Here is a 22838-nt window from a genome sequence, read left to right as displayed (position 1 = left end):
TGTATCTATTGGTGTGTGTGTGATTGATAAACTACACAAAATGAAACACAGAAAGACTGTGAAAAATGTTTCAGTGTTACTTGTGCTGTAGCATTAATAGTGGTCAGTAAATGCTACATGTGGCAATATTTCATAAAAAAGCAAAGATCTCATTTATCATCTCTTAGACTGGAAACGAATTGAAACCAAAAATGTTACGTGATATATCCTTGTAAAGGCTGGTTTATTTGTAAAACAGAAATTAAAATGTCTTTAAAGTTATGCTGTGACAGTCATTAGCTTTGGTTTGGTTTTTGCTAACAATGAAGTGTGTAAAAGACGGGATTTAACCATCAGTACTCCTGAGCAAAGCTGGGTGATCAATATATCCTCCAGTTAACTGTTTGTACTGTTATATATTACTACTTACGTGACTAGTTTCCAATAACAACAGCACCAGGTAACCATTTTCTGCTTCTGAGTGACTGCAGAGGAAGTTATGTTTCAAAGCATCGAGCGGGTAATTATGCATAAATGTTCACACCTCAGATTCTCTTTATTTGTTTACTGGGTCATGTTGATGGTTCAGTGGTTGAGTGGGCCTACACAGTCTTTCCATCCTGTCTAAGTGTATCTCATAAAGGAGAACAGAATCCCTGCTGACCAGTATGTGATCTAGTCCTAGTCTATAGTCTGAGACGTCTGGAAAGAGTGGGCCAAGCTACAGGAAGCTTTTGTGTGGCATGCGAAGGCTGAGGTGGGTTTAAAAGGTTATGCATGGTTAATATTGGTTTTTATAAGTCTGCAAGCTGATTAGGCGTTCATGTGGCCAAGATGAGGATTAGGTTTGAGAAGCAGGAATAAAAAAAACAAGATGACCATGATTAAGATTTGAAGTTCACAACAACAACAACAACAACAACAACAACAACAACAACAACAATAATAATAATAATAATAATAACAATAATAATAATAATAATAATAATAATAATAATAACAACAATAATAATAATAATAATAATAATAATAATAATAACAATAATAATAATAATAATAATAATAATAATAATAATAATAACAACAATAATAATAATAACAATAATAATAATAATAATAATAATAATAACAATAATAATAATAATAATAATAATAACAACAATAATAATAATAACAATAATAATAATAACAATAATAATAATAATAATAATAATAACAATAATAATAATAACAATAATAACAATAACAATAATAATAATAATAATAATAATAATAATAACAATAATAATAATAATAATAATAACAACAATAATAATAATAACAATAATAATAATAACAATAATAATAATAATAATAATAATAACAATAATAATAATAACAATAATAACAATAATAATAATAATAATAATAATAATAATAATAATAATAATAATAATAATAATAATACTGTATGATTGTCTAAAATGCTAGCTGAGACCTGAGTATTAGGTGAATTAATGCATTTAATAATGATGACACTTTGATGAAAATATTAAATTAGTGAAATGAGGAGTAGTAACAAAAAAACAATAAAACTAATAAAATGTAATTTCAAGAATCATGAGTGTGAATGTATTGAACCACCATGGACGAGGATCATTCTGACCCTGTCCTGTTAAATAGTTAAATACTTAATTTACATTTACAAATTTGTTTGATAATAACTCAGATTTGACAAGGTATATAAAAAAGAAGGTATGAAACACACTGAAACAGATTGAAGAGCTTGTTTTCAAATTAAGCTCACAGCTGGCTCCAATAAAACCAGAAACATAATAAATGAACTGTTGTAAGTTTATCACACGTCCACGAGTACCTCTGCTTCACAGGACCTGCAGCTTCAGTCTCATTCACCATCCACACTGCTCCACCTCAGTCTGCAGTCAAAATGAGCCTCTTGCTGGTTCTAGTGTTAATCACTTTCATGTGATTAACACAGGATTTGTTCATGGGCACTCTGGGAGTTATTGTTGCACAGGTATTTACTCTGATGTGTCCTGGGCATTGGTACAGGCTGAAAAACGGCATTAACTGAAATACTTTATACAACTTTGAGCAAATGGGTTACTATTTATACATGCAGCAGACATACAGGAACAAATGTAAGGGCCAGTTTTTGTCGGTCCAACATTTTTTTAAATTCAGATGTTTTTTGTGTTTTTTTCACTCGCTGGTTAAAGCTCTGATTCACATGAGATTTTCCTGCTGCTAAAGTTTTATGCTGAGGTTAAAATAACAAAACTGTATTTATTTGTGTCCTATTCATTCATTCATTCATTCATTCATTTATAAAGCACATTTAATAACAACAGGGAGCTGACCAAAGTGATGTACAAAATAACAATTAAACAACGACATTAACAACAACAACAACAGGTAAAAAAAATTAAAAGAAAATTAGGATAAAAGAATCGGTAACTCTCATACAGTTTCGAAAGTCAGAGTAAAAAAATATGTTTTAAGATGCGATTTAAAAAGAGTGACAGTCGGGGCCTTTCTAATGTGGAGAGGTCATTCCACATTTTCGGTGCCACAACCGCAAATGATCTCCTCTATGAACCATCCTAGACTTATGTAAGGTAAGGAGATGATCACTTGATCGAAGGGCTCTTATGCAAAACTCAGATGTCCAGTGACCATTGCTCAATTACAGCCATTGCTAAACTGAAACTGAATGACTCTCCATCACCTGCCTGTGAGTTTTATTTCAGTTATCAGTTTTAATCCATCATAATTCTGTTTGTTTGGGGATTCTGTTTTTATGCTGACAGCATATAAACAGCATTTTGTCCTGGTGTAGAGACCTGAGTAAATCTGGTCTTTAGAGTGCCCCGATCATGAAAACACTAATTAGAATCAATTCTATACCTTACAATATAGGAAATTAAGTCATTATATTAACTGTTGATATAGCACCTTATTTTGAAGTAACTGGCTGTGTGTAATGGACAGAGAAGTAGCTTCACACATGGACAACACTAATCACTTGAAACCGCTCGGCCTGTCAAGCAAGTACATTTTAATTAGCTGCACTATACCATCATGATAACCTGCTGAAGTTCATCAAAACTGGTGCAGAGGTCAAATTAAATTGCAAAATAGACAAGATGGCTATAGCGACTATGACATTACCCTTTGGTTTAGGAGTCTGCTTTAGAAGTCTGAGTATCTGCGTCTTTGCTGTCACCACTGAAAAGCCTTAACTGGCCTGTGAAGCTTGGTTAGCAAGCTGTATTCATAAACTATACAGATACAAACCCAAGAACCAAGACTAAGTGCTGCTATTTTCCTTCATCAATACTAAAACTACAGCCTGGCTGTAGCACACAGCAGGCTGTTTTATCTTTCACAAAACGCGTAAGGCAATAAAAGTAGCCACGCATCTCATCTGCCCAGTATTGAAATGGATTCGTTTTGTCTTTTTTAAGTGACCTTTTTATAGTTGTTATGAAGTGAGAAGCCACCCATGGAAACCAAAATAGTTTTTTGGACTAGTCTGCAAATATGTATTTTAACAATGAAGACTGGCTCTAAGTTACTGCATTACTTTGCTACACCCCAGATGTCGTCACTAGGACGTCTAGCTGTAAATTCAGTTCTCCCATAGCAGGATACTAATGCTTGCACATCTGGACTGGAGGTGTGTGGGCTTGGGTGTGTGTATTTGTTTGCAGGAAGAAAAGTGTAAATGTGCAAGGGTGAGCGGTGCACTGAGTGATGCATACACACAGTGGCACACATACCAAACCCTCTAATCAGGTATGTTTCCTCTTGGCCAGGCTGATGAATTAGAGAGCCCTAAATGTTAATCTGTCTGATCTGGTGTTTGTGTGCGTTCACATGGGTGACCTGTATGTTTGATCTTAAGCTTATGCAGATCTTATACACGTGCATGTAAGTGACAAAGATTTAGATAACAGGGACGAGCATGCCTGGAATGCTGAGGTGAGTGTCGCCACGGGAGACAGGCCTCACAGTGAGAGGAATCAAGGGAATGTGAAACCGTCTCTTCACATATGCACCAAGCACTCTAATTGCCGGTTATTCTGTTTCTGAGGATTATGTCCATACGAGGCAGAGCAGTGAGCCGTGGTGGGCAGAGTCTGGATCAAATCAAGTCAAATTAACACCGTGTCAGGATCACAAGTACCTCTCCTCCTCATTTTAAGTGGCGAATTAACCAGGAACACACAGGGCAGACAAATGGGATGAAGATGGAGGTTGAGACATTAAAACAAGATAACTGCAATTTGGATCAGGTTCATCTGCACTTAAGGCTAAATATTGCAGTGTGTGTTCAGAACGCTTGCCTTTAAATATAATATACTACACATTTAGGATTTTTAGTGTCTCTGGGAAGGATTTGAAAGAATAAAACTTGAATGAAAAATGCAGCAGTGTGTTTTGTCTTGTTTTCTATCTCTCTCACTCTCCACGTACAGCATTTATTAATATATACTATTCCTGTCTGTCTCTGTCAGAGCAAGGCTCAGGAAGTTATCTGAACCTAACGGACTTAATTGGCTTCCCCCTCCCTCCCTCTGTGTCCTTCACTGCTGGCTTTGAGGGTCATCCAGCCTACAAATTTGGGTCTCAAGCCAATGTCGGCCGACTCACCAAAACCTTTGTGCCGGGATCGTTCTACCGGGACTTTGCTATCATCGTCACGGTAACCCTACAATCTTCTAGCCTCCTTGATTGTCAACATGCTCAGTTGTCATAACTAAAGATATGACGGTTTATGAGGGCGAATGCCTCTTTGTGTCATCACCGTGTGAAATGTCGACATTAAAGCAAGACTCATATGTTTGTCCCTGTTTAAAAACTGTGAATACAGAAAAATATCTTTTTAATGTTTTCATATACTCACTTATGACTGAATTTCATGTGAAAGGGATGTGGAAGCAAAAGCTTAAAGTCTTTTTTTTTCCTCACACCATCGTATTATTCCAGGTGCGCCCAGCTAGCCAGAGAGGTGGCATGCTCTTTGCCATCACAGATGCCCAACGCAAGGTGGTGAAGCTGGGTTTGGCCCTCACTCCAGTTCGCGAGGGCCTCCAGAGCATCTTACTGTACTACACTGACCAGGAGCAGGCCTCCCACAGCCACAAAGCGGCTGCCTTTAGCGTCCCGGATATGACTGACCAGTGGACACGATTCACGGTGAGCTTCATCCAGGTTAACGACAAAAGATAAAAAGACTCTTCCACTAAGATGAGTGGTTTAACTTTGTCCAAGTCATTGTGGACTGACGTCTGTTGTCTCTGCCTGTCAGGTGGTGGTGGAGCATAATGAGGTCCGTCTCTACTTGGACTGTGGAGAGGCCGAGAGTAAGGACTTCCATCGTAGGCCAGAGAAACTCACCTTTTCACACAATTCAGGCATTTTTGTAGCTAATGCAGGAAGCATGGGGCTTGACAAGTTTGTGGTAAGTGAAAGTTTAATATTAATGTGGTAACCGAAAATGAGAGAAAGAACGAGAGAAAGAACTATATATTTTCTTCTTTTTTTCACATTTAACTAGCCAGTACTCTAAATAAATCTGTCTCTAAATAAAGACCCCATATCGATTTTGATGGTAAGAAAGGGAAGCAAAAACTTCCACTGACCAAACAGAAAATGTTTGAAAAATCTGCCTGATTTGAGATGGAAAGACCTAGAAGTAATTAATTTTATGCAGTTTTTCATTGGTTTGGTTGAACTGTTTCCTCGGTAGAGTGAACTGTTCTTGTCTCTCTTTGGGAGACTTTTCTTAATCATAGCGTCAAGATGTTTGCCAGTTTTTATTTATTTAGGACAGTTTCCACATCCTAATGCAAAATGAATACACGTTTTTCTGGACTGGATAAGAATACAGCCAGGCCTACAGATCACACACAGAGAGGAAGTGAGAGGGGAGGATACATGGGGGAGTAAATCAACTGCAGATGAGGAAGTTGAAGATATCAACATGGCTTGGTTGTGGTGTGATCAAAGGCAGACCGTGGAGTGCTGCATCGTGATAGGGCACAAATGCAAACTTGATGTCATTTCTCATTCAGGAAAAAAACAAAACAAAAATGTTTGTGTGCTTGTCATTGAAACAAATGTCTGTGCAATGTCAACTCCGACGTTTCCAGAATGAATACATGACGTTCTTTGGCCAAAAGGAATGAAAATCTATTACAAAAGCCACTTTGACACATGACTTCTTTTCCATCTCAACTATCTCCACACAAAAAGAAAAGATAAAAAATAAAAGAAATACGAGCTGGGAGCAAATTGCTGTGGTGAGACACCCTTATCACCTCACTCTGCTTCGTTCAGTGTAGCTTGACTGTCTGAACAGGTTATCTGAAGCATGATGGCAAAATATGTGCACGCTCAGCAGCAGTACGTGCACTCGTGCCCATCTGGGACAGTGTGCGTGCGTGTGTGCATGTGTGTGCGTGTATGCGTGTGTGTGTGTTTGTGTGTGTGTGTGTGTGTGTGCATGTGTGTGTGTGTGTGCCTATTACCTCACATTTTGCTGTGATACAGTGTGTCTGGTATCACTGTCAGACTTTCTAAGAGAGATCCGCAGTCCTGAATAGAAGTGCTGTGACAGAAGAATAGAAGCTTTAATTTTTGTCAAATATTCCAAACACTGATCACTGAAACTAAAGTCAATTTTTTAATGCTTCAGAATAACTTCCCAATTATATGTCAGAGGTATTTCAAGATGGCTGCTGAGTGGCAAGACAGAGTTTTTCCTCTGTCTATTCTAATTACAGCAACTGCATGTAAATATGTCCCCACCTTTTAGACTGAGGATAGTCCATGAAACATTTTAATGGGGACTGTTTAAACAGATAGCTCTGGATGACTCACAGCTCACAATAATCTCTGCTGATTCCTGCACAGTCCATCATTTCCTCCACTGTCTGAAACGAGCAACATTCCCTTTCAGCTAACTTTCCTCTCACTGGCTCTTTCATACAAAGAACATAATTTATTCCAGGTGGGCGGAGCTTTTATGCCCACAATCAGAGCTGTGTTTGAAATGACCATACGAGGAGTCTCAGTGAGACAGCACACTACACTTGGGATGCAAGTGTTATGCAGTGTTGTGCATAATGTACATATGTTGTGTACATTTCCAAATAGTTATGGACCTAACTGCATGTACAATGTAATCAGATGACAGTTATTATGTTGCCAACAAATCACACAAAGAAGTCTGTAGACCAGTAACTAGATGGACACTTGGAGTGCCTGCATCACGATTTTAAAGAAAGTGATCCAGTTCACACCAAAATGTGACGTGTTATCTCTTTGCCCTCATCTCAACTAAGATTCATCAATCTTAAGGCATAAGCCAGTGATTCCATGACCCATTTTTAATTAGATTGTTAGTCTTTCTCTTAAATGTAGCTCGAGTTACTACCTATGATGAATTATGAGAACACAGAGAAATGAGACTGAAAACATATCTAATGTTTGGTGGAGGAACTCTAATATGACACCTCCACAAAGGCAGCATCACTGCTTTGTTGTTTCATTTGTGTTATTATTTGGTCTTACCAGACTGATGCTGAGGACACAACGGAAGAACTAATTCTAGCACTGCTCAGACAGACAGAAGCCCAACGGTCACAGCAGTCACTGAACTCCCGTCAGTCAGCCAGCACAAGCCTTCCTCTCCATGCAGTGACATGTTTCACATTTCCTTTGTTTTTTCCTCTGCAGGGTTCGATTCAGCAGCTGGTCATAAAAGACGATCCAAGAGTGGCTGAGGAGCAGTGTGAAGACGATGATCCTTATGTGAGACACTCCGTAACTTGTTGCTGAAATGCAAACCTTTCTAATACAAAGCCACAGTCTGCCTAGCGATATTTTAAAATGCTGTAAAAACTTACATGTCAATCCACAGCTCCCCCTTGTGGTTAAAATTACTGGTTGTAAGGATTTGTGCTAAAAGGGGTTTTTTTTTCACCAATGAATGTATAATATGACGTTTGATAAAGGCCTCGGGGTACGCCAGTGGAGACGAGGCTTTGGATGACAGAGAGACAGAGAAAGACCTGAGGAAGACCGCACAGGTGAGAACGCCTGGCTCAGCACGGGTTGGCTGGTGATGGCTGGATGGATTACTTTAGTCCACTCCATCCATCAGTGTGTGTGTGTGTGTGTGTGTGTGTGTGTGTGTGTGTGTACATGTTTAGACATCTTTGTGAGGAAAGAAAATTGGCATACGATACCTGTGGGGAGCAACAGTCACTGATGGGGACAAAATGCCGTCCCCACGGGTTTGAGGCATTTTTGAGGCTCAAAATGTGATTTTAGTGTCAGGGTTACAATTAGGTTATGGTTAGGTTTAGGGTAAGGGTTAGGGTTAGCCATTCATTTTTATCGGTTAGGTTTGGGGTAAGCGGATAGGGAAAGCAGTATGTCAATGAGATGCCCTCACTAAGATATGAAAATGTGTGTGTGTGTGTGTGTGTGTGTGTGTGTGTGTGTGTGTGTGTGTGTGTGTGTGTGTGTGTGTGTGTGTGTGTGTGTGTGTGTGTGTCCGCTTGTTATGTCTGGAGCTTAAAACTAAAACTACACTCCATGTCTGTTTGCACTTGTAAGAGTTCAACCCTATGCATTGTTTTGGTGCTGTCTTTCATCCTCCCACAACCTAAAAGTCAGTTTGACCCCAAACATCTCTGAATTAAAACTGACTTTGATGCTTCAAAGAAAACTGGCCTTAATAACCTGTTACTACAGAATGGTGGAGTCATGGTAGACCCTTCTAGTCTGGCCTGGAGACACTATCAGCAGCAGAGTAGAAAAAGAGCAGAACACGATGCTGGTCTTTTATTGTGTTGATGTTTAGTAATGCTCTTGTTTTGAAAAATAAAATAATTCATCTGAAGTATACTAAATGAAAAATCAAAGTGCTTTCTGTTAATAGTCTCATTCACCCAATTCAACCCCATTAACCATCCCTAAATACAGTCACTTCTTTCATCTGTACCAAAACCCTTTATCTAACTTTCACACGCATTCACACTTTTGCCTGAGGACACTTCAACACATGCACAGGAGGAACAAGAGAAAGGAGGACCTTCTAAGCTAATGTGGAAGAGCAGGTTGTCACACTTACAATGGTGGGACAAAGACATGGTGCACACACGAGACAGAATCACAGCCATTTGTGTCTCTTGCAAGGAGGAGGGTGTTCCCGTTAGTGCTCCGCCCACTGATGCTCCAGAGGAGTTTGAGGACTTTTCTCCTCACACGGGTCCAACAGAAGCCCGAGTGGACCTGATGACAGGTCTGTAGCACAAAGTTTTGTTCCTGTTTATTCTATGAAAGCTTCAGTATTTGAATTATGAACTAAACCTTTATCATATTTACTTTTCTAAATGTCCTCTCTCTATGATAACGTAAGCATACGCTGTCTGAAGTAAAACTGATAGACGTCATATGCTGTTTGCAGGGCTACACCGAACAGAGGAGGCGGGAGAGCAGCCACAGGGTGTAAGTTGGAGCGTGGGCTTTCTTGCCTAGTTGTCTTATTTTGAAGACAGTGTTGGTCAGAAGATAACAAATGTAGCTCCAGTGTTTCAGTTTATTTTCCCTACAGACACAAATAACTTAAAGACTTCTTGATTTCAATTTTAAAGGGTGATGTCAGGTTAAAAGGAGAGCGCGGTGATCCTGGCCCGCCTGGCCCACCTGGTCCACCAGGTCCTCCCAGTGTACTCAGAGAGACTAAGCTTGGAACATCTGGCCCACAGGGACCACCAGGATCTCCTGGGCTGCCAGGAAAAGATGGACACAAGGTTTGTGTGTCAAAAAGAGGGTTTGTGTGTTTTTCCTTCACCATCTTTCGAAGAACATCGGAGATTTTTTAAGTGAACTTTAAACTCACGAAGTAATAAGTCTTCTTGCACCACTGACTCTCATGCTTCCTCGTGCTTCTGCTTTCAGGGAAGCAGAGGCGATAAAGGAGGTCCAGTAAGTTAAACAGCACTATGTCTGCTTGTTTGTTTTTTTCTGTTTCAGTTGCTACGCTCACTAATTATATTTTCATCGTCAGGGCCAAAAAGGGTCTCAAGGATTTCCAGGCTTGAACGGAGAAGTTGGAGCTAAAGGAGAGAAGGTCCAGCTAATGCATCCATGTTGCATTTAATTAACTGTTACTCTTTATTCCAAATGTAGTTTTATTTTATGATACCAAATAAAAAGAAAAAGTTCTGCCTTTTTCTTCTGTACTTTACTCCTCCCTGCCTCCTTACAGGGAGACCCGGGAGTTGGTTTACCAGGCCCCCCTGGCCTTCCTGGACCCCCTGGACCCCCCAGATCACGCAGTGTACCCGTGAGTAACAGTTTATGGTTTCGCTACTTCCTCCCAATATGTGTCTGCTCAGTATTGTCTTGCATTTTAGCAATGATATCAAATGTAGGCAGCATAAACAAGACATGAATACAAAGAAAAGCATCTTGATGAATGTGTTTTAGTATGGACCAGATGCCCTGGGTTCTGGGTTTGAAGACCTGGACAGCGATGCAGACCTCATCCAGGTAAGAGAAAGGACTAGTTAACAGATGCAAGAGTCTGACAGTCAATTATGGCAGTGAAAAAAAATCTAACATCTCCTTCCATTAGGGTCCTCCTGGTCCACCGGGCCCTCCAGGACCTCCTGGTCCCCCTGGACCCCACCTGTCCTCATCTGCCACCATTGAAGGACTTTCTCCTGGGCATGCTGGACCACCTGGTGCACCTGGCAGTGATGGCCTTCAAGGCAAACAAGGAGTACCAGTAAGTTAACCTTCAATTTAAGTGAAAAATAGATCATTTGTTTTAAATACAAAAATCTATGTAATACAGGGAGTGCAGAATTATTAGGCAAATGAGTATTTTGTCCACATCAACCTCTTCATGCATGTTGTCTTACTCCAAGCTGTATAGACTCGAAAGCCTACTACCAATTAAGCATATTAGGTGATGTGCATCTCTGTAATGAGAAGGGGTGTGGTCTAATGACATCAACACCCTATATCAGGTGTGCATAATTATTAGGCAACGTCCTTTCCTTTGGCAAAATGGGTCAAAAGAAGGACTTGACAGGCTCAGAAAAGTCTAAAATAGTGAGATATCTTGCAGAGGGATGCAGCGGTCTCAAAATTGCAAAGCTTCTGAAGCGTGATCATCGAACAATCAAGCGTTTCATTCAAAATAGTCAACAGAGTCGCAAGAAGCGTGTGGAAAAACCAAGGCGCAAAATAACTGCCCATGAACTGAGAAAAGTCAAGCGTGCAGCTGCCAAGATGCCACTTGCCACCAGTTTGGCCATATTTCAGAGCTGCAACATCACTGGAGTGCCCAAAAGCACAAGGTGTGCAATACTCAGAGACATGGCCAAGGTAAGAAAGGCTGAAAGACGACCACCACTGAACAAGACACACAAGCTGAAACGTCAAGACTGGGCCAAGAAATATCTCAAGACTGGTTTTTCTAAGGTTTTATGGACTGATGAAATGAGAGTGAGTCTTGATGGGCCAGATGGATGGGCCCGTGGCTGGATTGGTAAAGGGCAGAGAGCTCCAGTCCCACTCAGACGCCAGCAAGGTGGAGGTGGAGTACTGGTTTGGGCTGGTATCATCAAAGATGAGCTTGTGGGGCCTTTTCGGGTTGAGGATGGAGTCAAGCTCAACTCCCAGTCCTACTGCCAGTTTCTGGAAGACACCTTCTTCAAGCAGTGGTACAGGAAGAAGTCTGCATCCTTCAAGAAAAACATGATTTTCATGCAGGACAATGCTCCATCACACGCGTCCAAGTACTCCACAGCGTGGCTGCAAGAAAGGGTATAAAAGAAGAAAAACTAATGACATGGCCTCCTTGTTCACCTGATCTGAACCCCATTGAGAACCTGTGGTCCATCATCAAATGTGAGATTTACAAGGAGGGAAAACAGTACACCTCTCTGAACAGTGTCTGGGAGGCTGTGGTTGCTGCTGCACGCAATGTTGATGGTGAACAGATCAAAACACTGACAGGATCCATGGATGGCAGGCTTTTGAGTGTCCTTGCAAAGAAAGGTGGCTATATTGGTCGCTGATTTGGTTTTGTTTTGTTTTTGAATGTCAGAAATGTATATTTGTGAATGTGGAGATGTTATATTGGTTTCACTGGTAAAAATAAATAATTGAAATGGGTATATATTTGTTTTTTGTTAAGTTGCCTAATAATTATGCACAGTAATAGTCACCTGCACACACAGATATCCCCCTAAAATAGCTAAAACTAAAAACAAACTAAAAACTACTTCCAAAAACATTCAGCTTTGATATTAATGAGTTTTTTGGGTTCATTGAGAACATGGTTGTTGTTCAATAATAACATTATTCCTCAAAAATACAACTTGCCTAATAATTCTGCACTCCCTGTATACACTGATGGGATTCTGCAGACGTATGCAACTGTCCAAACATGCATGGTCCTGTGTGGAAAAAGTAACGCAGTGAAGACGTGTTGTCTGTGGTGACACATCACACTTCTCCATCTAACAAACCTGTGGACAAATCCAGGTTTGGCAGTTGTAAGGATGGCGGTACTTGTCTGGGGCTGCTTTGATTTCCTGGACGACCATGAATTCTGCTCTCCACCAGAAAAAGAGAAATTTCTGGCCATCAGTTTATTCCCTGAAGCTCAAGCTCACTTGGTTATGCAGCAGTGCAGTTATCCAGAACACACCAGCAAGTCCACCTCTGAATTGCTCCAGAAAAAAAAAGTTTCTGTAGTGGACTATTCAAAGTTCAGAGTTAAATGTGCCTGAGATGCTTTGGCATGACCTCAAACAGGCTGTTCACACTCGAAAATCCTCCAGTGTGGATGAATTAAAATAATTCTACAAAGACGGGCGTGCCAAACAAAGAAATGCTCTATGGCAGTAATTGCAAAGACTTGATTACAGTTTGTTAGGTTTAGGGGGAAATTACTTTAACACACAGGACCTGGAAGACTTGGTTAGCTGTTTTCATTTAGTAAAGAAAGTAATTTAAAGCTGCATTTTGTATTTACTTAGGTTATCTTTGTCTAATTTTAAAATTTGTCTGATGATCTGAAGAATTTAAGAGTGACAAATATGCAAAAAATGAAGAAATCAGAAGATGCTGTATAGACACTGGACAGACACCTCTGTTAGTATAACAGTGCTACATCAGGAGACATTATTATAGCCTATAATATTTTTACATAATTGTTTTTTTCATATGTTCTGTTTTACTATATCTTGTACCTTCACATTTTATTTGGATTATTTCTCATTGAATTTGCCCCGAGCATTGACTTTTTTCTCCTTTTCCACCTTCCAGTCTTTGCTCTGATTTTATGTAGTGCAACAATTATTTTATTTCTTAAATATTGTCATATTGTAGTGATTTGCATTTCTGTGTTTATATAAGCCAATGACCGTTCTCTAACTGTCTCTCTCCATTTCATTGTCCTTTATCTCCACAACCAATCTTTATTCGTACCTTTATTGTTCCTCCTTCTTATTCCTACCTGGAATCTCTCCTATTTGTTTCAGATGGTTGAGGATTGGTTTAGTGGTTCTGGGCCTGACGGTTCAGGTTTGAGCTCAGAGTTCTCCGCTGTCCTCACCTCAGACTTCGGCTCTAGTTCTGGTTCTGATTCTGACTTTGAGTCAGCATGGGGTTCAGGCGAGGTATACTGCCCAGTTTGCCTGGAAAACCAGCAAACAAAGAAAGGCAGAATTTCAGTCAGCGCTAGAGCATTGAGGTAGACAACATTTAGCTTTCACCGTGATAAAACGGTGTCAAAGCAATAAAGATGAACCTTAGCTAACTACCCTAATGCTCAGGCACAAATGACTGCACATTATCTCCAACTACGTTATCTTAACTGCTGGCTTGCTTGTGCTAAAGCTGAAAGTGATCATCGCTGTGCCATGAAACCCAAAGTGGTTCTTTTACTTTCAGTTCCAAAATTGTCATTGCCAAGGAAAAAAAATCAGCATGACATTTTACTCTATATGATGACAAGCAACTGAACTGAAAGGATCTGGCCACACTCTTATTGCTTATAACCTCATGCTTCTCTCACTGCACATGGTAAAGGAACTGCTCTGCCTTTTGCACCAGTCACATTCATTTTTTACTTCTGTTGGCTGATTTTTCTCAGGGATATCAGGGATATATAAACTACTGTATATATATATCCCTGCGTCTGCTACTAAAGTTACAAATGGGCGATTTCTACATGAACCAAACAGTTGGTTAAGTAAAGATTTGTATGTGACAGTGCCACCAAGGTCACGTGACAAAAAGCTCTCAATATTATCAGTTAAACGAAATATCCTGGACTAGATTAATGTGCTGGATTGATGAACAAACAGAAATACATATTATAGCTTTAGTAGTAAGCAGTCTTCTCTTGGATCAGCTGGCAGTGAGTGTGTTACCAATGAAGTCTGAGGTTTTATGGGTCCATCAGTGGGTTGGCACAGAAACACTGCTCTGAGTGGTGCTGCTTGATTAAAGGGATATACTGAATGTATCATCACTTCAGCTTGCTGTTAGGTGATGAAAAAAGAGGCGATAAAATCATCCTCGCCTATATGGTTGATGACATCGATCCTTCACGCTACAGCACATTTAGCTAAATGCCAAACAGTCACAAACACCTTGATTGAAAATTGTTCAATTTATTTGTATGTTGCTGCTTTGAATTGTTTGTGCCAGTTGGACAAATAAGAGGCAATGATATAAACAGCCATTTACCATTGTCTGCGTTAAAGCAGAACGTTTCGTATTGAGGTTAAAATCATCATTTAGTGCAGAGCAGTGTTGGCATGGATGATATTATCATTTAAGGAAGCTGAAGAATCGAACAGCTTCCAAACATTCATGTATTCCTTTAAGGTGACGAGGGTCACAGTTGCACTCTGGATTGTTCCTGTTGGAACAGCCAAAGTGTCAACACACAGCGACAGTATGCTCCCATACTAGCATACCTATGACTTACCACAGCTTTATTTCTCTACACTCTGCATGTGTCTTTCTATATTTCCAGGGTCCAGCAGGAAAAGCTGGTCCTCCAGGTTCACCTGGGGCTGCAGGCGAGAAGGTATGAACACCAAGAGCTAAAAGAAAAGACATCTAACCTTATTGCCAAACTTCTGCACATTTTTAGTGTAGACAGTCTTTATTAGTAATGATAGGTAACTAAAGTATATTAACTCCTTTACTTCCTTTAGGGTGAGCAAGGCCTACCTGGGCCTCCTGGGCCAAAGGTAATTTATACTACTCAAAACAGAGTCATACCTGTAAATGGCATCCTGTTCACATCGTTTGGTAGCCCACAAATAAATACATTTCCTGTTCTTGTTGTTACTAATGAAAGTCTCCTGTTTGTCTGAGAAGGGTGAAAGTGGGTCAACGGGTGTCCAAGGAATTCCAGGGCCTCAAGGGCCTATTGGTCCAGAAGGAAAGAGAGGCCTTCCAGGCCCACCAGGGCCTCCAGGAACCAAATTCTTTGCAGAGGTGACCCAACCCAGTTTATTAATCACCTGTCCTCCACATATCACTGCTACTATATAGCCTCATATAGATTAACGAGAGGAAAATGAGAATTGCAGTAGAAAACATTAAAAGGTTGTGTCTTTTTCATCACATTGAAGCTCAATAACTATAGACCGTGGCTTCGTTTTCAGGATATGGAGGGATCTGGCATGACTGATCAGATTACTGGAGTCAGAGGCCCACAGGTCAGTGTGAGGGGATATATGAGTTTATGTACAGTATATCTATTGATTCATATAAAGTAACGCATCCTTTTTGTTCTTTTAAGGGTCTACCTGGCCCTCCAGGACCACAGGTAATCTGTTTATGAATTTTCAACAAATTTACAGATAGCTACAATGACATGTTTAACAACTAATACTCGACATCTGGTTACTCTTTGAGTAGGGTGCTCTTACTGAACATACTTGTTTGTGTTTTCTGTAGGGTAAGGATGGAGCACCAGGAGCTCCAGGGCTCTCTGTCAAGGTAAATTCATTTTGGAATGACACAACTTATATGTTTCTGATATGCAGTATCAATTATCATCCACTTATTGTTTATATTTAGTGGCCAACAGGTTGTGTATTTTATGACCTAGTTGAGAACTATTGAGCTAAAGTGTTTTTGGTCATTGATGAAACAGCGTAGTTCATCTATGTGAACTTAACTTTCTCTAATCATTGGAATGCACGTTATATTTCACGTGAGCCACACATTACGTTAGAGTGAAATCACCATCACTCTTTGCAGCTTTTTTATTACCTCATTTTCTGATGTGTCTGATGGCAGGGTGAACCAGGAGAACCAGGACCAGAGGGTCTCCGGGGTCCTGCTGGACTACCAGGTCCTAGGGTAAGTAGCAGTGTTAGATGGCTGAGGTGGTTGGCAGTTCAAAAGTAGTTAGCAGCAAAAAAAACAAATACTGCACACTGCAAAAATGATACAGACAAAAAAAGGCTCTAGTCTAAAATCTTCCAGAACAGGCACCTTGTCAAAATATTGCAAAAAGCTATGTTATATATCTATAATTAATTAATTTGCCAACATTTTAGGAAACATTTTTTACAGATAAAATGTCTGAATGGTCCATTCTCCTTGGTAACTAGCCTGGAGGACATGGTGTATGTTTTCTAACAACTCTCCCTCCACTCCCACTTTCATGAAGTGCTTGCTCACAGGGTGTCATCTGAGTGGCGGGGTATTATTGTAGCGTCACTGTTGTTGTGATTTATATAAATAAAATCGAATGCATTGAAATTAATTCGCACTATTCACTTATTCACTGTGCAACATTTTCTTCCTCTTTACAAACAGGGGGCCAAAGGAGAGAAAGGCGGTCCAGGACCCAAGGTAGGATCGGAAAAACTCTTTTATCCTAGATGTGATTTGTTGTATCATTTTCATTTCATCTTTCTGTTTTGTTGCTTCCTCTCATGTCTTCCAAATACCATGTTTGTTTCTAAATGTCTGTTTTTGGTAAGGGACTAATGATTCTGCATTATGTGAATTGCAGGGTGAAAGAGGAGCTGATGGCCTCAGTATCCAAGGACCACCTGGGCCTCCTGGGGCTCCTGGACCTGTCATTAATGTACATGATGTACGCACAAACACACAACATGACATTTAATTGAATGAAGACTTAAGATGGAGGCAGACCAACAAACAACTGTGTGGTCGTAGTGGTAGCTGTGCAGACATGCTGCTTTTTCCATATCTCTGAATATACTAAAGGTGCCCTAATGTCATCATTATATCTTCTGTCTACAGCTGCTCTATAATGTCACGGAGGGTATCCTCAACGTCACAGAGATCAGAGGACCACCCGGGCCTACGGTGCGTAGCTTCAAGTGAACTACAGTGTGTTTTAGGTTCTTTGTTGTTCCGCTCCGTCGTGGAGTATGGATGAAGGGGGTCATAAATTAACTGATATTAAGATTTTTGCTGCAGCTGCAGGTGTGTTTGGTGAGCTTTTGCTTATGTGTGTGCTTTTCTCTGCATGTGTGTGTGTGTCTGCATGCTGCAGGGTCCTGAGGGATTGCCTGGCAGAGCTGGATTTCCCGTAAGAACATTTTGCTACACCGCTTTTTGTCCCAAATGATTAAATTCAGGAAAACTGGATGTAAATATTTATGTGATTATTCTGGATTCTTTTTCTTTTGCTGTCTTTTGGCTAAATGGGGTAGGTACCAGAGAAATCTTTAAACACACGATTTCATTGCAACCTTTTCTTAATCTTCCAACTTTCATCTCTTCCTAGGGCCCCAGGGGACCAAAGGGAGACATAGGACCTACAGGTATCCAGGGCCCCGCAGGGCTTAAGGTAAGAACTGAATATGAAGATTCATAAAGCATGTTCATATACATTTCGATGCCTATGAAACAACCCTAAACACCTCTCCTCAACATAAACATACATTTAATTTTGACAGGGAGAGAAAGGAGAACCAGGGGTGACAATTGCTGCTGATGGATCTCTCCTGTCTGCACCAAGAGGCCCTCAAGGGCCCAAAGGCACAAAGGTAGCCAACAAGTGACCTTTTTACCCCTAAAAGACTTTCTATATATTTAGTTACTTTGTGGTGAAAGACTTTAATGTATTTAATAATCTGTATCTAATGCTGGAGCCAAATAATGTTTGGTCCCTGTACTAGTTTAAGTGAATTCCTGTTTATGCAGTTCCTATGCAAGAAACATCTCCTGGATGCATTGGTACGCATGTATGTATCCTGGGGTCATCAGGTGTTTCGGGTCATCATACACCCGCGCCCAGGCGACCCAGCTGGGGGTGATCAGGCTCCGACTTGCATACCAATAGCTACCCGCGGATCAGCCCTTTTAATCCGCAGCCACCTTGTGGCTTTCTCTGCCGCTTCACTCACAGCCTGGATGGCCCTCTTCTTGGCTGCCTCAGCCACACCCACCTGATCGTGATCGTCCTACAAAGCCCCTTCATCCCACTTCTATGGGCTCATAGAATGTCTTCCAGCCTCTTCCCCTGCACTCCTGCACTAGTTCCTGGTACTTGGCACATTTCCTCTCATTGGCCTCCTCGATCCGCTCTTCCCATGGCACTGCGAGTTCCAGCATGATCAGATGTTTTGAGGCCTCAGAAGTGATGATCATGTCTGGCCAAAGGGATGTCTTTACTTAGAGAGGGGGGAAAGTCCAAGTTTACCAGCTTGTCTATAAGAATGTCTGGGATGATGGTATTGAAGGCGGAGCGGAAATTAATGAAGAGCATCCTTACTGATGTCCCAGGATTCTCCAGGTGATGCAGAGTGGAGTGGAGGGCGGTGGAAATTGCATCCTCTGTGGATCTATTTGCCTTATAGGCAAACTGGTGGGGGCGAAGCTGGGTGGGAGGCAGTCCTTTATGTGTTTTAGGACCAGCTTCTCGAAGCACTTTGCAACCACTGGAGTCAGTGCGATGAGTCTGTAGTCACTGAGGCTACTGATGGTGGTGGACTTGGGGACTGGGACTATTGTTGATGATCTCAGGCAGTAAGGGACAGAGGCATGTGTCAGGGAGAGGTTGAATAGTCTGGTGAACACAGGAGCCAGCTGGTCGGCGCAGGCTTTGAGCACTCTAACACGTCGGGGCCAGCAGCTTTCCTCTGCTCTGAACACATTGCGGACCTGATGTTGTTGGAGGCTAAATGTGTGGGGGCTGTGCTCAGAGGACGCTGTGGGCAGGGTGGGTGCATGGTGGGGGTGAATAGTCTAGTTTTGCTGCTCTGATGCCTTTTTTAAGGTCTGCTCTTGCTCTGCTGTACATGTCCTGGTCCCCAGATGTGTATGCAGAGTACAACAGTGCCTGAACCTTGCTTGTCATCCAGGGTTTACGGTTGGGGTAGACCCGGACCAGCTTTTCCGTGGTGACAGTGTCCATGCAGTGTTTGATGTAACCCAGCACTGCGGTTGCGTGAGTCTCTAGGTCATCCTGTTCAAAGACACTCCACTCTGTGAGAGCAAAACAGTCCTGCAATTGAGCGAGAGCTTCCTCAGAAATGGTGTTAATGGTTCTGATGGTGGGCTTTGTCCTTCTCCTGAGTGGTGTGTATGCCGGGACAACGAGTAGGGAGAGGTGGTCGGACATGCTCGGGTGGGGGAGGGGAACACATCTGTAGGCTTAATATTTGAGTAAACATGATCCAGGGTGTTATTTCCACTCGTAGGGCATTTCACATGTTGTACAAATTTAGGCAGCACAGTTCTTAAGCATGCTCTGTTGAAATCCCCTGCAATGATGTGTACTCCCTCTGGGTATGTCCGTTGCTGTTCGGAGATCATGTCGTGCAGGTGTGCAAGGGCTGAGCTAGCATTAGCGTCTGGTGGTATGTAGACTGCTGTTATTAGCACTGCAGGCAGTTCTCTGGGCAAGTAGAAAGGTCTGCACATGACAGACATTGCCTCTATGTCCGGGGAGCAGACTGTGGCGATGATCTTGGTGTTCGTGCACCAGTTGTTATGTGTGTAAATGCACAAACCTCCTCCTCTGCTTTTCCCCGCTGTAGACTTTCTGTCGCTCCGGTGCATTGTGCGGCCTGCTAGCTGCATTGAGGCGTCAGGAATTCCCTCTTGTAGCCATGTCTCCATGAGGACCAGGATGTCGCAGACGATTGGCTGTGCGGCGAGAAGTGGGTTCAGTTCGTCTATTTTGTTGACGACCGAACGTGCATTGGTCAGGAAGATGCTCGGGAGCAGTGGTTTGAAAGGCTGCTTCTTTAGCCTGGCTAGCAGGCCCAACCGGCATCCCCGCTTTTGTTTGCGTTCCTTCCGCCGCCTGCGTTTCTTGGCAGAGCCGATAACAATCCACGGAGCGCCCGATGTTCTCGCTATCTCCGGGGGGATGTTGTGCATCCTCTGATAATCACTGGTAATGGGGATCTGGCTGTTATATCCGATCTTGCATGATTCCAGATGGTTGTAGGAAAATTTGGCTTTACAATAAGAAAAACAAAAGAAGAAGAAGAAAAAGAGGAGAAACGAAAAAGAAAGGCACCTAAGTGGAGAGCATAGAGCCGCTGCATCTGTGCGCGCCGGCATCTTGTCCTATGTGCTGGAGGAACTTTAGCTGTTTACCCAGGTCAGCCCGTAGCTGCCAATCAGAGGCTGTGTTGAGGAGGCCGGTTGTTAACCGTGGACATGCCTGGGATTTCTCTCCAGCCTTAATGAAAGAGATTGCCTTCTTCGGAGCGTGATGGTGCTTGCTGGTGTTGATTGCTGAGGCAATCTGCTCAGCAACTACTCTGAGCACCTGGTCATGATGCTAATGATACCAAACATTAGCCAGGGCCGTCGGGCTGCTGCTGAGGAGGTGTTCTAGGGTGCCTCTTCCAGACCACAGGGGACAGGCAGATGTCTTGCTCTTCCCCCACACAAGGAGGTTTACTGGGCTTGGCAGGGTGTCGTATACTGCCTGCACGAGGAATCAGACACGGTGGAAGTCCGCCTGAATGATGTTTGCTCAGGTGACCTTGCACTGCAAGGTACTGTCTCACCTTGTCCACGCTCCCTGCCGCCTGAGTCCTACGGCCCTGCTTACTCGCTCATCCTCCTCACCTGCACGGACCTCTTCCTGGAGTAGCTGGTGTCTCTCCTTTCCCTGTGCCCTGCTGACCTGGGCCTTCGGAAGTACCCCAAGCCTGTTCTCCCTGTTGCTAAGACCCCCACCAGTGTCTTCTGTCTTATACGTGACTCTGCCACTTCAACTGCCTTCTCTGCCTTCCACTTTCCTTAAATGAACTATTAACATAGAATACTAACCTCGGTCCCTAAATAATGCAAGTCCTAGTTTTTGTTAACAAGGGTGCCATGAAGGTTGAAACTGAAATTTGCTCAAGGTATAAATAGGTCTAAGTGCTTTTAAGGACCTTTCATGGGTTTTTTAATGAAAAAGAATGACCTAGAATAACATCTTTGTTATTTTATAGAAAGAACTAGTCTGAAACTATGAAAGCAACCCACCGCTGTCATTACTTCCACCTATGTAATTCTCACATTTTGCTGCTTTACTGTGCACAGGGTGACCATGGCTTCCCAGGACCTACTGGACTTACGGTGAGTTTTATGAGAACATCACAGTAAGGAAATTTCTGCTACACATTCATCCTTTATGTATGTTATTACACTGAATATAAGTGTGTGTTTGTTTATTTCAGGGTCCAATAGGACCTCCTGGACAAAAAGGAGAATATGGTTTCCCCGGGCGACCAGTGAGTAATTTTGCATGTTTGATTATTAGGATATGAACGCCTCATCTATAGGTTAAAAGTGTTCTGAACTTGCACATGAAAGTCAAGGGAAACACAGAACCACTGAGTGGAATATACTTGTCAGTGATTAGCAGAACAATGTGTCATGTTTTTCAGCATACTGATTTTTTCCCTAACTAGTCATAATGGGAAATGACAAGCTGCTTGGTGGTTTTCTCCTTTCGATTCACTTTTAAATATAAGAACTACATTCATAACGCTCTTGTTTCTGTGCCTTCAAACACTTTTCTCCCTATCATGCATGCACTCACAGTCCAATGGATTCTGTTCAGTGTTTGGGAAAACCTCTTGAGCCAAAAGTACTGAAGCTTTTCCGTTCTTCCCTCTATGTAGGGGCGACCTGGTATCCCAGGGAGGAAAGGTGACAGAGGAGATTCTGTTGGCCCACCGGTAAGAGAATTAAGGCATGAAGGGATTGCAGAGAGAGAGAGCATTATTTTACACTTAAATCATCCATGAGTAGTATACTGTTGCATTTTATCATCATATCATGAATCATTCTTCAGCCAGTTATTTTACAGCTAGTACATCTGACTATAGTGTGTGGCACAACTGTTGAAACTTCCCAATGTAATCATTGTAATCATAGCGCACATCTCAGCAGCAAAACCCCAGCGCCAAACCCAACAATATGACCCCCTATGAGCAAGCACTTTGGCAACAGCGGGAAGGAAAAACTCCCTTTTAAGAGGAAGCAGCAGGCTGGAGGAGCTTCAATAAATGCCATATATGAAACTGATCTGATGTGTCGAAGTTGATGTCGTGGCCCGTCTAAATTAATCCTCAATATACATTCACACACCAAGACTCAGACATAAGCACAGACACTGGCAGGCCGTTTTTGACATCATTGTAATCATTTTTTTTGAATAGTCATTGCCATTCTTGTATGTGTGTTTGTAGCGACATCATATTTGTTACAAATAGTTTTATTCTCTGTCTCAGGGACCTCCAGGTCCTCCCGGCCCACCTGGACTTCCAGGAAGAATTATTGGTCTGAATGGAGTA

The 22838-nt window shown here is 41.8% G+C and overlaps 1 protein-coding gene and 1 long non-coding RNA gene across 7 annotated transcripts in view; one reads left to right on the top strand and one right to left on the bottom strand.

Annotated features, from left to right (window-relative positions):
- Positions 1-22838, top strand: part of col15a1b (collagen, type XV, alpha 1b) — a 55194-nt gene that overhangs the window by 21841 nt on the left and 10515 nt on the right. For 3 of the 6 annotated variants that reach the window (XM_085253530.1, XM_085253527.1, XM_085253525.1), the window contains 31 exons: positions 4500-4687; positions 4972-5181; positions 5294-5446; positions 7726-7800; positions 8004-8078; positions 9193-9298; positions 9464-9504; positions 9651-9809; positions 9958-9984; positions 10067-10129; positions 10268-10345; positions 10489-10551; positions 10637-10789; positions 13560-13697; positions 15065-15118; positions 15249-15284; positions 15415-15534; positions 15705-15758; positions 15842-15868; positions 16000-16041; positions 16345-16407; positions 16870-16905; positions 17069-17152; positions 17323-17388; positions 17579-17614; positions 17813-17875; positions 17985-18074; positions 21580-21615; positions 21717-21770; positions 22164-22220; positions 22776-22835. In XM_085253530.1, coding sequence (XP_085109656.1) covers positions 4500-4687; positions 4972-5181; positions 5294-5446; positions 7726-7800; positions 8004-8078; positions 9193-9298; positions 9464-9504; positions 9651-9809; positions 9958-9984; positions 10067-10129; positions 10268-10345; positions 10489-10551; positions 10637-10789; positions 13560-13697; positions 15065-15118; positions 15249-15284; positions 15415-15534; positions 15705-15758; positions 15842-15868; positions 16000-16041; positions 16345-16407; positions 16870-16905; positions 17069-17152; positions 17323-17388; positions 17579-17614; positions 17813-17875; positions 17985-18074; positions 21580-21615; positions 21717-21770; positions 22164-22220; positions 22776-22835 — 2507 coding nt within the window. The remainder of the gene's footprint in view (positions 1-4499; positions 4688-4971; positions 5182-5293; positions 5447-7725; positions 7801-8003; positions 8079-9192; positions 9299-9463; positions 9505-9650; positions 9810-9957; positions 9985-10066; positions 10130-10267; positions 10346-10488; positions 10552-10636; positions 10790-13559; positions 13698-15064; positions 15119-15248; positions 15285-15414; positions 15535-15704; positions 15759-15841; positions 15869-15999; positions 16042-16344; positions 16408-16869; positions 16906-17068; positions 17153-17322; positions 17389-17578; positions 17615-17812; positions 17876-17984; positions 18075-21579; positions 21616-21716; positions 21771-22163; positions 22221-22775; positions 22836-22838) is intronic. The other 3 variants (XM_085253529.1, XM_085253528.1, XM_085253526.1) reach the window with 2 other exon arrangements.
- Positions 8830-20033, bottom strand: LOC146554242 (uncharacterized). The gene is made up of 5 exons (XR_014889401.1): positions 18477-20033; positions 16318-16402; positions 15017-15134; positions 13535-13715; positions 8830-10765 (listed from the first exon to the last, which is right to left on the bottom strand). It is a non-coding gene; the product is annotated as an uncharacterized LOC146554242 (long non-coding RNA).

The sequence above is a fragment of the Mchenga conophoros genome, linkage group LG18 (assembly GCF_057382185.1).
Source record: "Mchenga conophoros isolate Kocher_MC1m ecotype Shallow Benthic linkage group LG18, M_conophoros_male_GT1.1, whole genome shotgun sequence".
NCBI lineage: Eukaryota > Metazoa > Chordata > Actinopteri > Cichliformes > Cichlidae > Mchenga > Mchenga conophoros.
Note: the sequence above shows the minus strand (reverse complement) of the source record. Positions and strands in the feature narration are given on the sequence as shown.